A 16,862-nucleotide genomic window follows, 5' to 3' on the forward strand; every position below is an offset into this window, starting at 1 on the left:
TCCCCCTGCCTGCCCAGGGCCGTGTTTCTCCTCCTCTGGGCAGAGGCGAAGCTTGTTTTTCCTCCCTACTTAGGAATCGGCGCCTCAGAAACACACAATGCAGCTGTTAAAATATCTGGGTCTGTCCGGGCGGCTGCACAGCGGGCTCCTTGTTCACCTCGCAGACGGCGGCCCTGCGGGGGCTGAGCTGGGAGTCCGCCTTTGCCAGCCGCCTGCCGGTGAGGGTGTTGCGGCAAGACCCTGGCCCTCGGGGCTCTGCTGCTTTGGGACTTCCACAGGGGAAGGGGACAGACAGTGGCATTTGGAATCAGCAGGATAACACATTCTGGAAAGATGCCAAGTTGAGAGTTTCCTCATTAGACCCCAGAGGTCCAGACATCTGCGGGGGGTGGGGGAGGATGGAGAGGAAGGGGGTGTCATGGGCTGTGGGGTCCAGGCTCAGAGGGGCCTCCTGCCGCTGCTGGGACTGCCAGGGGCAGGTCTTCCTGTCCCGGTGGGCAGATGGGTGGGTGTCTGGCAGGGACTGCAGTGATGGTAACGCAGAGAGCATTTGAGTGGGAGGTCCCGTGTGTACAAGGCCCTGTGCTCTTCATCTTTATCCTGAGGGAGGCACCATTTTCATCCCCATTTTACAGATGAGGAGACTGAGGCTTAAGGAGGAGTTGGTTCTTATGCACAGCTCTAAGTAGAGCCGGGATGCAAGCATGGACCTCCTTTCTCCAGTCTGTGCTCCCTGTGTCTCCTCTGAAGGTGCTGGCTGCTGACATGTGCAGGGGGTGTTCTCGGTTTCAGGAGCAGCCCTGAGCCCTCATCAGAGCTCACCCATCTTCTTGTGCTGCTCTTGAGACTGAGGGTGAGCTCTGATGAGGGCTCGGGTCGGGGGTGTCAGGGCAGGCTTCCCTGATTTTAGAGCATGGCTTCCCTGGGTAGAGCCTGGGGGAGAGGAGAGAATGTTCTGAAGCAGTGGGATGAAGAGGTAAGGGGGATGGAGGCAGCCTGATGTATTCAGGGAAGGAGCCCAAGTGCAGGCTAGTGGAACTGCAAGGCTCTCTGAAGAGTGAGTCACCAAAGAGCTCTTACCCTCTCCCTCCCAGAAAGAAAAAGCCTCTTGCCCAGCCCCGGCCCTCCCGACACTCTGCTCCCCTTGTCTGAGGTTGGCTGCTGGCTGCCACCAGAGGGGCCTGTGTTTCCTGTTGTCGGGGCCTCCCTGGCTGCTATTCTGGTCCAGAAAGTCAGTGTATTAGGGTTATAATCTGCTTTCCTACACACCAGCAAGCCCAGGGGCTGGACAAATGAGGGAGTTTTCATAGTTAGAAAATACATTCAAGGAGAGATAAATAAACAGGTGCCCCACGAAGAGAGTGGTTTCTGCATGGTGCCCATCCCTGGCCACAGGAGGACGGGGAAGGCTTTGCACATCCCTCACCCCCAGCCCCCAGCTCTCAGGCCTCTGGTCTGAAGTTTCTGGCAGCAGCAGGGGTTGTGGCAGCCACGCGGGCTGGCTGGTGCCACAAGGGTGTGTCCGAGACCCAGCAGGCATGCCTCCTCACTGAACCTTGGTCTCCCCGAATCCTGTCTTCCTTGGAGAAGGGTGCCCACCTGCAGAGGTTCACGTGCTTGGTTGAACTTGGCCCAAACCCCACTGAGGACCCAGTGTTTGCAGTACTGCTGCTGTAGGGTGTTCATGGCCACGTTGGGAAGGTTGACTGCCTTCTCAACCACCCTGGGAGTAAGGAGGATGCTCAGTGTTACACGGGAGGCTCAGAGAGGGAAATCCACCTGGTCAGACACACAGCAAATGTGGACTGCACTGGCCCAAGCACAGACAGGTCTCTCACTCTGAGAGAAGAAAATGCACACGTTTTAAAAGGACATGCAGAGTGTGCCCTGCCTAGTGCCGCCCTGGGGAGCCCTCCCCTCACTCCCTACCTTTTCCCCTCAGGATGGAGAAGCCATTGTCAGTTTGATCCACTGGGCAGGGGCTGAGTTGAAGTCTGTGTCTGTCTCCCTAATACCTCTGACACAAGGAACCAGGACATCCTTCATTTCCCTGTGGCTGGCCTTACACTGTGGTGCTCGTCGGGTGACCCTTGGATCTGGAGCGCCCTTTAGAATGTCCATTTTCCAGATGGAACACAGAGGTGATGGGAGATGAAAAGGCTCAGTCTTCCACTCATGGCAGAGGTTGGACGAGTCCTCGGGAACTTGGGGCCATGAGAGGGAGAGCGCCTGCTACTATCTTTTCAGCTGTAATGAGATTGTAATTATTATACCGTTCACCTGCATTTTCCACTGCAGGAAATTTCACGTGTTTTATCTCATTTGATCATAAAACAAGTCTGTGATTAAGGCTGGGCAGTTGATTATTATGTGTTTGTGTACCCAGGGTATATGTGTGTGTGTGTGCATATCTCTGTACACATACATGCATATGTGTGCCAGTGTGTGCACATGGTGCATACATCTCTTTGTAACTGTGCATGCACATGCGGACAACCCCGTATGAACGTGTGACAGTGGGTGTGTGTGTGTGTCCGTGCTCACGCATGTGACTATGTGCATGGTCGTGGTCACTGCTGTAGGTTGTGTGGCTCTACGTGTGTGCCTGTGTGTGTGGGACCTGGGCAGCATGCTGAAATCAGCCAGAAGGTGAGCACGCCAGGGCCCCAAGTTGGCCAGCATCGCTGGGAGGAGAGGTTTCATCCCTTCCCTGGAGACGGATTTTGCCCGAGGAAGATGCTCTGATTCCTGCGACTCGCTCATTCAGGAGAGTTCAAAGCAGCCCAGTGGCAGGAGGGAGTCTGGGTTGTAGAGTTCAGAGTGATTCGTTCATTCTGCTCTGATAATTAATTTATTCTCAAGCCAGTCCTTTCACTCCGAGTGCTTCATCTTTGCTGTGCTATGGCCTCCTCCTCAGAATAACGTTTCGTAGTATAAAATACATAGGATTGGGAGGGATAAATCAGGAGCTTGGGATTAACATATATACAGTACTATATATAAGACAGATAAACAGTCAGGGCCTACTGAATAGCACAGGGAACTACACTCAGTATTTTGTAATAACTTATAAGGGAAAGGAATCTGAAAAAGCATATATATATAAATATGAAAAGTGAAAATGTTAGTTCTCAGTCATGTCTGATTCTTTGCGACCGCATGGATTGTAGCCTGCCAGACTCCCCCATGTCCATGGAATTTTCCAGGCGAGAATACTAGAGTGGGTAGCCATTCCCTTCTCCAGGGGATCTTTCCAACCCAGGGATTGAACCTGAGTCTCTTATGTCTCCTGCATTGGCAGGTGGGATTTTTACCATTAGTACCACCTGGGAAGCCCATCTGTGTGTATGTATATATGTGTGTGTGTGTGTGTGTATATATATATGTATATATATATGTATTTATATAAAACAGAATCACTTTGCTGTACACCTGAAACTTAACACAGTATTGTAAATCAGCTATGTGTTGTGCTTAGCCGCTCAGTCGTGTCCGACTCTTTGCGACCCTGTAGGTTGGACTGTAGCCCACTAGGCTCTGTCCATGAGGATTCTCCAGTCAAGAATACTGAGTGGGGTTGCCATGCCCTCCTCCAGGGGATGTTTACAACCCAAGGATCGAACCCAGGTTTCCACATTGCAGGTGGCTTCTTTACTGAGCCACAGGGAAGCCCACATCACCTATACTTCAATTAAAAAAAATTAGGATTATGGAGGAGACTGCACTGACTGCAGTGATCATAGGTTAATAGGTGTGCTTCTTTGCTGGCATGGCTGGCAAGGTTGGTGGGGAGGTGTTTAGTGCCGACCCTGACCTTGAGCCAGCGCTGTGCTAAGCATAGGTGATGCCCATGCTGTGAGCATATCTGTGGCTTGTGCTGGTGGCAGGCTCACAGGCACTGTGACTTTTACCCACTTTCATGCCCAAGGGAAACACCAGATTCCTGTTTCAAATTACTGAAGAATAGTACTTCGTTCCCATCCAGGTTCTGCAGCCTTGCTTTAATTGGAACTTATCAATTATTTGGAAGCTGGAAGTGATCTTAGGAGCACCCTGTGTAGTTTTTCCTAAACCTGCCTGTGTATCAGAAACACCCGTGGAGCTTTTGTAAAAGTTCAAGTATTTTGCCCCCCGCCCTCTGCCTGGACCTGTGGCATCAGAATGAATGATGGCAGGAGAAGCCCCAAGGGTGTCTTCAGAGGCTTCAGGTGCTGCCAGTGTCCCTGGGGGGGTGGGTGCCGAGAACCTGTGTGCAGCTCCAAACAGAAAGGGGACTCCTCGTGGCTCTGGGTCTAGCCCCTCAGCCCCTTCCCCAGCAGAAGCCCAGGAGCGTGGCTTCCTGGGTAAAGTGGGGGTGTTGACTCTCTCTAACCTGGTGGGGGCTGTGCTCTCAGCCCCTCCTGATCTGGATCCTGTTGTGGAGTTGGTGGGCTGTCCCGCAGCACAGACCACAGGCCGCCAGCAGGGGCCTGGGGACCCGCACCCCTCCCTGCTGTCCCCAGCTGGCCTCCTGGAGCCCAGGTGAGGCTGTTGACAGGCAGAGTCTGCCCCAGAGGAGCTTCAGGGAGTGAAAGTGGCTGCCTGGGACCCTGGGCGCCTGGTGTTTACCCAGAAATTGTGCTAATCCCGGTAATTCCTGTGATTTACGCGGCCTCTCGGCTCTGTCTGCTGCCTTCCTCTCCTGGAGGAGAGGGAGGGGGAGGGCCGTGGCTGGTCTGCAGAAGATGAGGCTTGTGACACAGAGGTCCCTGCAGGCCCCACCCCTTTCCCGGCGGGGTCAGTTCCCCACGGGAGCTTGCGGAACCCTAGGCACTCCCAGCCCCACTGCCCTCTGGGGTATGGAAATCTAAATAAGCCCACTCCCACCCACTGTGTCCACCTGGTCCTGGGGTGGGCTCGCCCTGAGGCTTTGGGCAGAGTTCCATCCAGAGGAGCTGACCGTGGACCTGGACCCTCTCCCTCTGTGGACAGTGGCTTTGGGCTGCTCCCCTCTTCCTCTGTAATGATCTGAATGCTGCCATCTACACTGACCGTATAACAAGGTGGGGATGTTGGCATGAGACAGCTGCAGCTGCTGTACCCCAAGAAAACCCCCAGCCTCTCCCTCTTCTTTCCAGTCTCCTCATGTCCCTCAACAGATGTGGTCATGGTCCCTTCTTGACTGAGCCTCTTTATTCGCCATGGCAGCCCTGACTCTACAGTCCATGGATTCTGAGTTGCCGGCCCCTCAGGTTCCTCATCTGCCTTTGGGCTGCCTTCCAGAAGCCTGGGTTTGGTCACATGGACTGACCCTGTGGGTTCCTTGAGTCCTGTCCTGGTTTCTGGTCCCTCAAGCCCACTTCCCTCCAGATGCTGGCCTGGTTCCCTGGGTCCACTTTGTCCCATCGGCAAGGGGTTGGAACACGTGCTCAGCTGGGCCTGGGGACCCAGGGGTGCAGAAGCCCTGCCCTGGCTTGGAGGAGGTCATGGTTAAGTAGGGTGGATGTATAGCAGGTTGTGGCCAGGCTGTGTGAGAGGGGTCAGACCCAGGGAAAGGAGCCTAACCAGCTCCCAGCCTACGGCAATGTGAGACACGAAACTGATTGTCTACAAAGAGTTATGGAATAAAGAGTTAGGGATGAATGTACAACTACCATCCTTCTTCCCTCCATCAGCCTCGGTGGACCATACTCCCTGCAGGGCCATGTTGGCAGGCAGCCCTGGACAGAGCCTCGGCTTTTGCCTATCCCTTGGCTGGTTGTCCCCATTCGCCAATCTTGCTACCTTAGATGCAGCCCTAGGACAGGGGCCATGTTGAATCCTCATGGGCTTCTGGCATAGGGCTCCTCACACTCAACAGGTCCCTAAATGCCTCTAGGGAATTCTGGGGCAAATCTCTTTGTACCGCAGGGTCCTCACTTGAGGAACAGTTTACCGTCGTGCTCCAGAATGCAGCTTTGTGCCAGGCAGCCTGGGTTCAAGGCTGGGTGCAGCCACTTGAAGCTGTGTGTCTTTGGGCTAGTTACTCAGCCTCCCTGAACATTGGTTTCTTCCTACATACATTGTTGCAAGGATTAAATGAACTCACTCTTGCAAAGAGCTTGGCACCTGGTAAATGCTTGTTCAAGGTGTGTTGTTCCAGCTATTATTTTGTTTTTACTTCTAAATTCAAGATGTGTTTAAGCTCACCTGAGCTTCTTGGGATGAAAAACCAGATTGTTCACAAAATCACTTGTATTTCCAAGAGCTGTGATTTCCTTCATCTGAGATGCACTTTCTTTGCCAGGCATTCTTGAGAGGGAGTCCCTGGTGGTTCAGTTGATAAAGAATCTGCCTGCAATGCAGGAGATCTGGATTTGATCCCTAGATCGGAAAGATCCCCTGGAGAAGGGCGTGGCAACCCACTCCTGTATTCTTGCCTGGAGAATTCCATGGACAGAGGAGCTGGCAGGCTACAGTCCATGGAGTCACAAAGAGTTGGACATGACTGAGTGACTAACACTTTCACTTCCTGAGTGGTTGCTCTGTGCCAGCCTGAGTTGGGAGCAGCTCTGGACCCGGTGGTGATGATGAATATAGTACGGGGGTAATGGGGGTGCTGCAGGGGTCTGGAAACAGAGGTGACCATGATTGGGGAGGAGTTGGGAGGCCTCCCAGAGGAGGTGACAGCTGAGTGGCATCTTGAAGGAAGAATATCAGTCTGTCATACAGAAAGGGTGATGGGTTTCCGGTGGGCATGCCAGGGTCAAGGTAAAGAGCGGGGTGGGATGAAGATGCTGAAGGTAGACCCAGGAAGACTTTACCTGATGGCCAGGGGGCTCAGCAAGACCTTGGCCAGGGGGAGGGTTGTGATCAGATTTGGTCTGGAGAAGGTGCTTGTTTTTAGGATAGAAGGTGCCCTGGAGGGGTACCCAAGGTGGGACAGAGCTGCTTGTGACCCAGAAGGGAAGGATGTGGGGTAGAGAGGCCCCATTGGTGAGGTGCTTTGGGGGTGAAATGATGTCTATTGCAGCTGATTAGATGTGGGAGGAGGATGTGGGAGGACGGTGGCCTAAAGTTCCGGCCAGAAGGCTGGGAGGGGTGGTTCCTGGGGCCAGGCTAAGGGGGCAGAGAAGGTGGAGCAGGCGCGGCCCAGGGGGTGTTGTTGGTGCTGCTCAGCCAGCCAGCATCTTACAGCACAGATTATACAAATAGGCTTAAAGGATCAGCCAGTGATCCCGAAATCTCAAGGCCAGAGGAAACCCTGTAACTCACCAGAACCCTCAGGGAGTGCTCTCTGTCTCTCATCTATCCAGGGTTTTCTGGATGTTTTCAAGACTGAAACCAGACAGGCTGGCCTGTGAGATAAATTCAGGCAGTTCAGAGCTAGGGCTGTCTGCCTGGCAGGTCAGCCGAGCTGCGACCGCCTCCTTGCCTCACGTCCAGCATTCTTTTGCACTCCCACTTTCTACTTAGAAAAACATGAGAATATTGTGCAGACTTTTAAAACGTGACATTCTAGGGCCTGTGGATGTAAGATTTGAGGCTCCCAGGGAGGGAGCTGACCACTGCCTTTTGGTTTCTGCCACCTGCGACCTACAAGCCCTGCCCAGAACCTTCTCTTCCAGCCGGTGTGGAGACCCACTGCCTTCTTTCTGAAACAGCGGCCATGGGCCTCCTTGGCTGTCTCGGATGGCTGCCCCATTTTTTGCTTCTTTTATGGCAAAACTTCCTGACTCAGTGCCTGTGCCACCATCTCTCCCTGAGCGTACCTGGGCCCTGGTCACTGCCGCGCAGCTCCGGGGCCTCATGGAGTCTCTGATGGAGCTGACTGCTGTCAGCTGTTTCTCTCTTGGTTGGATTCCAGGCCCCAACACACCCCTAGAGATTTTACTTTCTCTTCTTTTGCCCTCGTCCATTCCTGCTCACTCTCCTTGGCTGGTTTATCTTTTCCCTCCTGGTAATGTTGGAATGCCCTGCATCCTGTTCTGGAACTTTCTCTGCCCTCTCTCTTGGACATCTTGCTCTGGGCCTGCCATATTCCCATCTGTAGCCTCCATGTCTCCCTGAGCTCGGCCTTGTTTCTAACAGTCTCTGCTCTTTTTTTAATTGAAGTACAGTTGATTCACAATGTTGTGTTACTTTCGGGTGTACAGTGAGATGGCTCAGTTTTACTTACACATACATTCTTTTCATGTTCTTTTCTGTTATGGTTTATCCCAGGATGTTGAGTAGAGTTCCTTGTGCTATATACAGCAGGACCTTCTTTCAGTCTTTGCATGTCTTTATAGGCATCTCAGACTTAACATGGCCCAAACTGAACACCTGCCCTGAACCTACTTCTCACCCCTGCTACATCCAAGCAAGTGGCTCCATTGTGCAGTCACCCCAGTGCTCAGCCAAAAATAGGAGCCATCTTTGACCTACCCCTGTTCTTTTAAGAAAATTGGCTTTCAGATGTCTGTTCTGTAATAATTGATGCAAACACTGAATTAGCAGTATCTGTGGGGAAGCATCACTTAGAAAAACACCTGCTTGTGACCCACTAGCCTGATGGAGATGGCGCGTTCCCTGAGCCCTGTGTTCCTTGGGTTCCTCTCTGAACCCATGACAACTCCTCTTTCTCTCATACCCAAGCGAGGACTGTGGGCTCTGTCTTCAGAGCCAGTGTCCCTTTAATCCAAACCACCATGTATCTGCCTGGGTCATTGTAGTCAGGCCCCTTCCTCCCAGATCTGCTCTCTATACACCTGTAGGGTGACTCCTTTATACTGTTGAGTCCTGTTACGTCCCCCTTCTGCTCAAAATACTCCAAGGGCCTGTACTCAGCTTCTTGCTGCTCCTGGAACAAACCAGCCTCCTCCCACCCAGGCCGGCAGCCCCTGCCCCTGCCCTGTGACTGCCACAGTCTCCCTCAGACCCTCAAGTGGCATCCCATCCCTTCCTTAGTGAGGCAGGATGGTGGCCTTCCTGCCCTTCCCATGTTGCTCTAGCCTGCCCCTCTGCTTTCCTTCACACACCACCTCTCACTAAGGGGAATGAAATATACATTTCTCTGTCCCCCACCTTAGTTATCATTTCTTCCAAGAAGGGTGTCAACTCTGTGGGTTGTGTTCTCAACACCAGGCATAACACTTGATGCATAGTAGGGCCTCGATAAGATATTGACTAAACGCATGAGAGTGAATAAATGGTGAAAACTGTTGAATGAATGAATGAGCAAATGGATGAAAGAGTGAATGAACATACACGTGAGTAAGTGAAAGGTGGACCTGGTGAGCAGCCAAGGAATGGGAGAACGAGGGCTTTCCTTTGAGGACCTCCTTGTCGTGGTCCTCTCATTGATTTTTCTTGTCCCGTGAGTCTGAGTTGAGGGGCATTGCTTTCTGACTTTCTTTCTCAAGATAGTTCTTGCTACTTGCCATGTGCGGGACTAGGAACTTGTTGCTTAGATTTGAAAAATCTTGGGTAACAGTGAAAATGCTTGGCTGCTGTCTGTGAGGTCGTTTGAAAGACCAGATGAATCTCAGAATGAAGAAGCCTCAAAATTAGTTAAACCCTCCTTGGCAATGATCAGAGGAGGAAGCTGTTTGCTTTCGGAGCACGGGGCGGTGGCTGGGAAACTGGGTTGGTGCTTCCTAGCTGGGTCTGGGGGACACGTTGGTGACTGCCTTTGTCTCCCCCTCCAGGGCTGCCACCCAGGACTATGTGCGGCTAGGATGGAGACATCCGCCTCAGCCACGGCCACGGACAAGAAAGAAGTCAAAGGTGGGATCCTGGAGGGCCTCACTTTCCCTGACCCCGGCAGGAAAGCCTCGGCCCTCGCGGTGGCCACGGCGGCGGCTGCGGCCGCAGTAGCTGCCCAAGGAGGTACTTGCTGTTCAATGCACTTGGCAGGGGAGGGGGCTGTTTTTCATGAGTCCATTTGAGATTCAATGAGACGGGTGGTCGATGTCACTGGGCAGACATCCTGGGTTCATGGGGGGAGCCAGAGGGTGCTCCAGGTTCTGGGGACCCCAGGCACTAGGATGGAGGCCTGCAGGTGGATCTTGGAGGTCCAGCCCTCCCAAATTGGGAAGGGGGTTTGGACATCTCGGGCTCCACTGGGAAAACGGGAAATTGAAGGGATGGGAGGTGCGGGGCTGAGGGGCGGCCCTTGGCACACATGTGCCAGAGAGGCGGCTTCTTGCCTCCGGCCTGCCAAGGACTATTTTGGAAAGTAATTGTCTCCTGATCCCTTCTGGCTGTAATTAGAGGGTCAGGTACGGAATTTAGCATCCTTAGGTGAATTTCTGGCCAACTTAATTATAACAGAAGGACTCCCCGAGCCACAGCCTCTCATTTTAGTGCCCCAAAGAGAAATACGCTCTGGTTTCCACTGGTCCGTGCCAGCATCCCGTTGGGAAAGTTTGGCGGGAAGGCGAGACCTCCCCTTGTGTCTGCGCGGTCCATCTGGAGGCCACAACACTATTTCTGTCTCTGGGGAATGGAGAGACTTAGATTTCTTTTCTTCCCCTTTTTATTCAAGCGCAGTTAGTCATGCCCTGTTGCTTTTGCCACTCAAGCGCAGCTCAGAAGCGCAGCTCAGAAGCACAGCTCAGAGGCAGAGTGGGGGTGGGGGGGATTGTGCCCTCTCTGGAGTGGGGTGTGAATGCTGGCCGCACCACTCACACGTTGATGTACACAGACCCCAGGGGGCTTTGTTCCAGTGCAGACCCCCACTGGGTGAGTCAGAGTGAGGCTGAGTTTCTGTAATTCTAACCCGTGCTCAGATGATGCTGGGACTGCTGGGCCGTGCTGGGTGCAGCTTAGAGCTGGAGCCCCGGGATTTGGAAAGAGAGAGTGGGTCGGATTCACTGTTTCCAAGAGTGAACTGGTCATTGTTACCACATTGTTTTTATTTTTCCCCGTGATTCTGAGTTGGAGGTCAACTGTCAGGATGTGTGGCCCCAGTCAGTGGAAGGAGGTCCCAGGCCAACCTTCCTACTCCAGGAGGTGGGTACTTGGCCTCTTGCCCTGTGTGATGTCCCTTGACTCCAGTCCCCTCTAGGAGCCGGGCTCTCCAGGCCCTTCCCCTGTGAGGAGGGGCCAGTGGGGTGGAGGAAGGCGCCAAAGGCCAGGGTGGAACCCATGCACATGTTGTCAGGGAGCCAGGCCATGAGTGGAAGGAGAGGAGGCATGGCCGAGGGTGGGGACCTGCGGTGGTCCAGTGCTGGCTTGTCCTGGGCCTGGCTGGGTCTGCATTTGGTCTGTTCCTTCCCCTGGCCTGTGGTGGTGTCTCAGGCTTTCCCTCTGCCTGATGCAGAGACGCATGGGCCCCTTAGGCCTGTGTCACCTTGGTGCATCTGTGGCCCACCCTCCAGGGCCTCAGCTGTCCCCGCCTTGGCCTGTGTCTGCCTCTCTGAATCCAAGAGTGGATTGTGAACTGCCATGCGGCACGCTGCACTGTCATGTCCCAGGAGCTGAGAACAGACCGAGGTGGTAATTAGGGAGTAATTACGGAATAACTGGGAGAAAGCCCTTGAACATCAGACCTGGTTGTCACCGATGGGGCAATAACCACAGATGCTTGAGGGGGTCTTGGTCTCTTGGGGGCGGGGGAGGGCAGTGGGCCTAGAGCTTGGGGTGCAGTGGCTCCCCAGAGGCGCCTGACCTTGCTCTGCCCCATACCCTCACCCAAGATGTGGTCCTGCCCACCCCCGCAGGCCTCCATCCATCCCCTCATTGCTGGACCCCAGGGGAGTGCTTGGCTGATGAGGTTCCTGCACTGCGTGGACGTGCCTGTCCACCCAGTCGCCCGGGGCAGGCGGCTCATTGTCACTGGAGCAAGGCAGGTGTGTCTCCTGCTCCCTGAGCCACTCTCTGGACACCCCATTTGTGAAGAGCCCTCCTGGAGTCAGGGCAGAGCAGTAGCATCTTGGAGCGGTTCCCTGAGGGCTGGGGGACCATGATGTCTGCGTCCTGCCGGTGGGGCAAGGGAGGCCGGTGGAGCAGCCCTGGGACACTGGCCTGGGTCCCCATTCCAGCCATGTCCTGGGTCCCGGTGTGACAGGCCATTCGCTTCTCTGGGCCTCGTTTTCCTAAACTGTGTTGTGAGAGTATTTGGCAAATGTTATTCCAAGTCTGTATAATCTCATGACATCAGACCTTCCTTAAATCTTACCCACGGTGACAGAGATGCCGTGAGCAAGAATCCTCTTTCACTCAGGAAACCAAAGTCCTAGAAGGTTCCAAACAACCTTTGCTGTGGGCCCACAGGGGCTTAGGCCTGTGGACAGGTGAGATGGATGCACAGAAAGGGGTGCCAGGCAGCACAGGGGGTTTGTGGGGGTCCCCCACATGGAGGCCCTCTCAGGATGGGAATGTTTGTGTTCTGCTCTGGAGCTCAGTGCCTGAGGGTGTCCTGGGGCCCTGGGTGGTGTCAGGGAAGGTGGCATTGGTGAGGAGCTGGCCCAAGAGGGGGGCTCAGTACCTGGCTTTGGGGCTGGTGTGAACATGGGTGGGCAGGGCAGAGGGTCTGCCTGAAGACCTGGGAGAGGGGCGGTGCTGTCTGGTGTGTGCTGGGCTGGGGCAGGGGGTGGGGGAGAGCTGAGAGCTGCCTGTCGAGGGGTCTGTCCCTGAGTTGTTTTCTGGAAAAGATGGGGTAACCATCCTGGGATGCCTGCTTGCTGAAGCAGGGGTGGGACTGAGCTGATTCCCTGTGGTTGAGCAAGTGACTGCCGACTCAGACACGAGGCTCTTCTGACACTGTTTGTCCCTGAGATCGTCTCTGTGATCCATACCGTGCTTTGCAGCTTTCTCAGAAGAGAAACACAAGCTCAGTGTTTCATGGCCTGTTATGCATCTGTCCAGAGTAGGGGGAGTCCTGTCTGAGGATGTTGGGGGCACTGTGGTGAGGAATGCAGAAGGGTCAGACCCTGAGAACTGGCAGGGCTGCGATCACCCTCTCCCTAGTTGCCCTTTGGCCTCAGGAGCTTCAGTCCCAACCCTGGAATTATAGGACTTTGATTCCTAAGACTGATCATACCTTTAGGCAGAAGGATTTCATTTCCACGTTATTTGTAACTGTAAACACTTGGAAACACCCTAAGTGTTCATTGATAGGGGATTGATGAATCAAACTGTAGAATGTCTATTGAATGGAACATTATGTAGAGCCTGAAAATGTTGGTTATGATTATCATGATGGGGGATGTGCATATGTTTTGGGGCTTGCCAGGTGGTGTTAGTGGTAAAGAACCCTCCTGCCAATGCAAGAGACATAAGAGAGGTGGGTTCAATCCTTAGGTCAGGATGATCCCCTGGAGAAGAGCATGGTGACCTCCTCCAGTATTCTTGCCTGGGATATCCCATGGACAGAGAAGCCTGGCGGGCTACAATCCGCTGGGTCTCAGAGTCAGACATGACTGAAGCGATTCAGCACACACGCATGCGTATGTTTTAATGCAAAGTGTAAAAAAGCAGGATACAAGTTATTCTCACCTCTGTCACAAGTTTATAGTACATAGAGGTTCCCTTAGAAGTAGTTGACCCAGGTCGATGTACATTGCATATGGGAAACTTATCTCTTTGGTTCTTAAGGACCTTCAGTTTTCTAGAACCCTCTATTAGAATGTCAATAACGGGATTCCCCTGGTGGTCCAGTGGTTAGGACTCAATGCTGTCACTGTCAGGGCCCTGGGTTCAATCCCTGGTGGAGGAACTAAGATCCTACATGCCTCGGCCAGAAAAAGTCAGCAAGTCTGAGAGGCAGGGGTGCACTGGAAGCAGACTATGCAGACTTGGGAGAACCAAGTATACAAGCTCTCCTTCCAACTCTGCCATCTGTGGCAGAGTTTCAGTTCAGTTCAGTCGCTCAGTCATGTCTGACTCTTTGCAACCCCATGAACCGCAGCATGCCAGGCCTCCCTGTCCATCACTAACTCCTGGAACTCTCTTGCTTTTTCTGTGGCCTTAGGTTGGTCATTTAACCTTGCTGGGGTGGAAGTATTTACACCATGGAAATTGGCAAACACTATACATCAGGGCTGCCTCCAGCCCCTGTCCTCTCCCAGCACTTTACTGATAGTATCTGGAGACTGACTCAGCTTTCTTGGCCCCATTAGGAATGAGAAGGAGAGTAAGGGTCCAGAGTGAGGAGGTCAGGGATGAGGGCAGTAGTAGTCCCCAGTGGCAATGCTTGGAAAGGACACGCAGGACGTCTAGGGTGTTAGGGGTGCAGTGTTGGCACGTCTAGTTCATGGGAAGTCAGAGTGTCTCCTTTTGTAGGTGGGACCGAAATGAGGTGGAGAAGGGACTGGCCCAGACCTTCTGCTGCTTCCCTAGAGAGTGGGGTCTGAGGCTCAGGGCCCTTGCCTCTCCCATACTGAGCATCTCCTTCTTGAATTTGCTTTGAGATCCTGACTTAGATTGTTTGTGGGTGATTTGGGCCTCAAAGCTCAGCCTGCTGACACTGTGTGTGTGTGTCTGGCCTCTGCACCAGCTCTGGACAGTTCTTATCTGTCCCCTCCCTTGTTGGTTGGTTCAGTGGCCTAACAGCGCCTGCTTCCATCCAGCTCTTGGAGGTCTGGGCTGTGACTTATTTGCAGAGGGACCTTAGAAGTTACCTGGCTCGAGCAGCCTCTGTTGCTTGACCACCCTTTGGAGTTGTGAAGCTAGCTATGCTCAGGACTGGGTATTTCCACTGAGAGGTTCCACCTCCTGGTGTGACAGGAACACCTCTGCATCACAGGGCTGTGCAAGGACAAGCAGCCCTGTGGTCAGACCAGACGGCAGAAGCCGCGGCTGGTGGGCACTTTCCCAGCCTCTTGAGCTGCTCTGCTAACACTTGGGAGGCCATCAAGCTTTAAAAACATATTTTTGCCCAGAGCTATTTTTCCCTTTAATTTTTTCACATGGCGTAATTTTAAAGGCAATTCGATTCAGATGTTTCTCATTTTTTTACACTGAAACTTCCCCGATGCTGTCGTATTTTCCTCTTCAACAGTGGATTTTCTTTCCAAAAATATTTCTGAACCTCTGTGTTTGCTTCAGCTGAGCACCAGGGACCCAGCCACCCCCACGCCTCTGGGCTGGGAGGATGAGAAGGCTGGAGCCATAAACCTCAGCTGCATCTTGATCCAGGGAGCTTTCCTTGTCCCCAGAGTCAACACAGGCCATAGAAATTCTATGATGCATCTGTGGTAGCCAACACCTCACTCTTACATGGAGCACCCACCATGTCCTAGGCCAGGGTGCTCCCAGGGTGGTCCTTCCATCAGAGTCAGCAGCATCAGCATCCTTGGGACTTGGGCCTCACCCCAGACCTCCTGAAGCAGAGCCTGTGAGCTATGATTCTGATCACTGTTAGATGTTAGGCTGTCTATGTCTGGCAGCAGAAGGCAAGACGGGTCTTTGTACATGTAGAGTGAGAATCATATGCAGAGGTGCCATGAAGAAATTACAGGAGACATACAGTGTGCTGACACCTGCCTGGGACAGACCCCTTGTGAGTAGTAGCTATCTCTCTCCTTGTATGCAGTGTAGAGCCATAGTTGAAGCAGCCCAGCCTCTGGAGCCAGTCTGCTTGCTTAAGGCCCAACTGTGCAGATCTCGGGCAGATCTGTGGCTCAGTTTCCACATCCATAAAATGGGCACCAGAATGGCATCTGCTTCATAGCATTGTGAGAATTACCTGTGTTAGCACACGTATGGTGCCAGGCACACAGTTAACTCCAAGTTAAGTCTTTGCTTTATAAACTATAACCAAATTTCCTTTTCTAGGTCTGCAGGCTCTGCCTGACTTAGAAGGTCTCTTTCTGAGGTAACCCTTGCTAGTGGACCCCCCCGAACAGGTGGTAGGAATCCCAGATTTCTGGTGTCGTCCTGTTTGAGAAGGTGGAGGGAGCCCTGAGCTGGAAATTGTACCTGAGTTCTTGTCCTCCTGTGCTTTGCTACCACAGGGTGTCATGGATAGGTGACCTTAGTGGGTCTCTGGCTTCCTTAATTCAGCCTTGTGTGCTGGAGGGTGGGGTCAGACCTAATGATGCCAAAGCTGGCCAAGCCTTAGAGTCTTGGGTGACTCTAATTAAGGCAGACTTTCAGGATGCCAAAACAGAATCTACTGGGCCAGGGCCTGGGTGTGCATATGTTAACAGATTTCCCAGGTCACTGTCCAAGGCATGGATGAGCCCCCCAGAAGTAGAGAATCGGTGGCAGCTGGGCAGTTTTGGTGGAGGGGTGGCCTGGCATTGCTGTTAGCACGGCACTCCCTGTTGCCTGAGCTCCCACTGGCCACCCCTTCCTCTTGTTCACAGGCCATTGGCTTCTCGGAAAGTTTCTTCAAGGTAGATTTTTGTTCAAAGGAGAGGGGCATTCATGCCTGTTTCAGAATGCTGTGAAAATGCCAGAGTATGGAAATAAGATGTTCTTACTGTGAGGCTCAGGACTGGGAAATCCCAAGTCATATGGCACCCACCTTGCCCTGTCATCCTAAGTGTCTCCATCCCTGGTGTGTCTGTTTCTTTCTCTTTTGTTTAACAATAATTTTTAAAAATTGTTTCTTTTTGGCTGCACTGGGTCTTCGTTGTGGGTGTGGGCTTTCTCTAGCTGTGGCAAGCAGGGGTGCTCTTTGTGGTACGCAGGTCTCATTGCGGTAGCTTCTCTTGCTGCGGGACACGGGCTCCAGGGTGCTCAGGCTTCAGTAGCTCTGGCACAGGGGCTCAGTTGCCCCGAGGCATGTGGAATCTTATTCCCTGATCAAGCCTGTGTCCCCTGCATTGGCAGGCGGATTCTCAACCACTGGACTACCAGGGACGCCCTGGTGTGTCTATTTCTGAGTCTCTCCCACTCCCCCCCGCCCAAGCCCTGAGGCCCTGTGACAGCGCCCCCAGCGAGGCAGACATCCAGGAAGTGATTGCTGGGTA

At 53.2% G+C, this 16,862-nt stretch overlaps 1 protein-coding gene across 1 annotated transcript in view; it reads left to right on the plus strand.

Annotated features, from left to right (window-relative positions):
* Nucleotides 1-16,862, plus strand: part of GLI2 (GLI family zinc finger 2) — a 265,521-nt gene that overhangs the window by 60,023 nt on the left and 188,636 nt on the right. Inside the window, exon 2 of the mRNA XM_010861267.1 lies at nt 9,648-9,828. Coding sequence (XP_010859569.1) covers nt 9,678-9,828 — 151 coding nt within the window. The 5' untranslated portion in view covers nt 9,648-9,677. The remainder of the gene's footprint in view (nt 1-9,647; nt 9,829-16,862) is intronic.

The sequence above is a fragment of the Bison bison genome, unplaced genomic scaffold (genome assembly GCF_000754665.1).
Source record: "Bison bison bison isolate TAMUID 2011002044 unplaced genomic scaffold, Bison_UMD1.0 scf7180017864471, whole genome shotgun sequence".
NCBI lineage: Eukaryota > Metazoa > Chordata > Mammalia > Artiodactyla > Bovidae > Bison > Bison bison.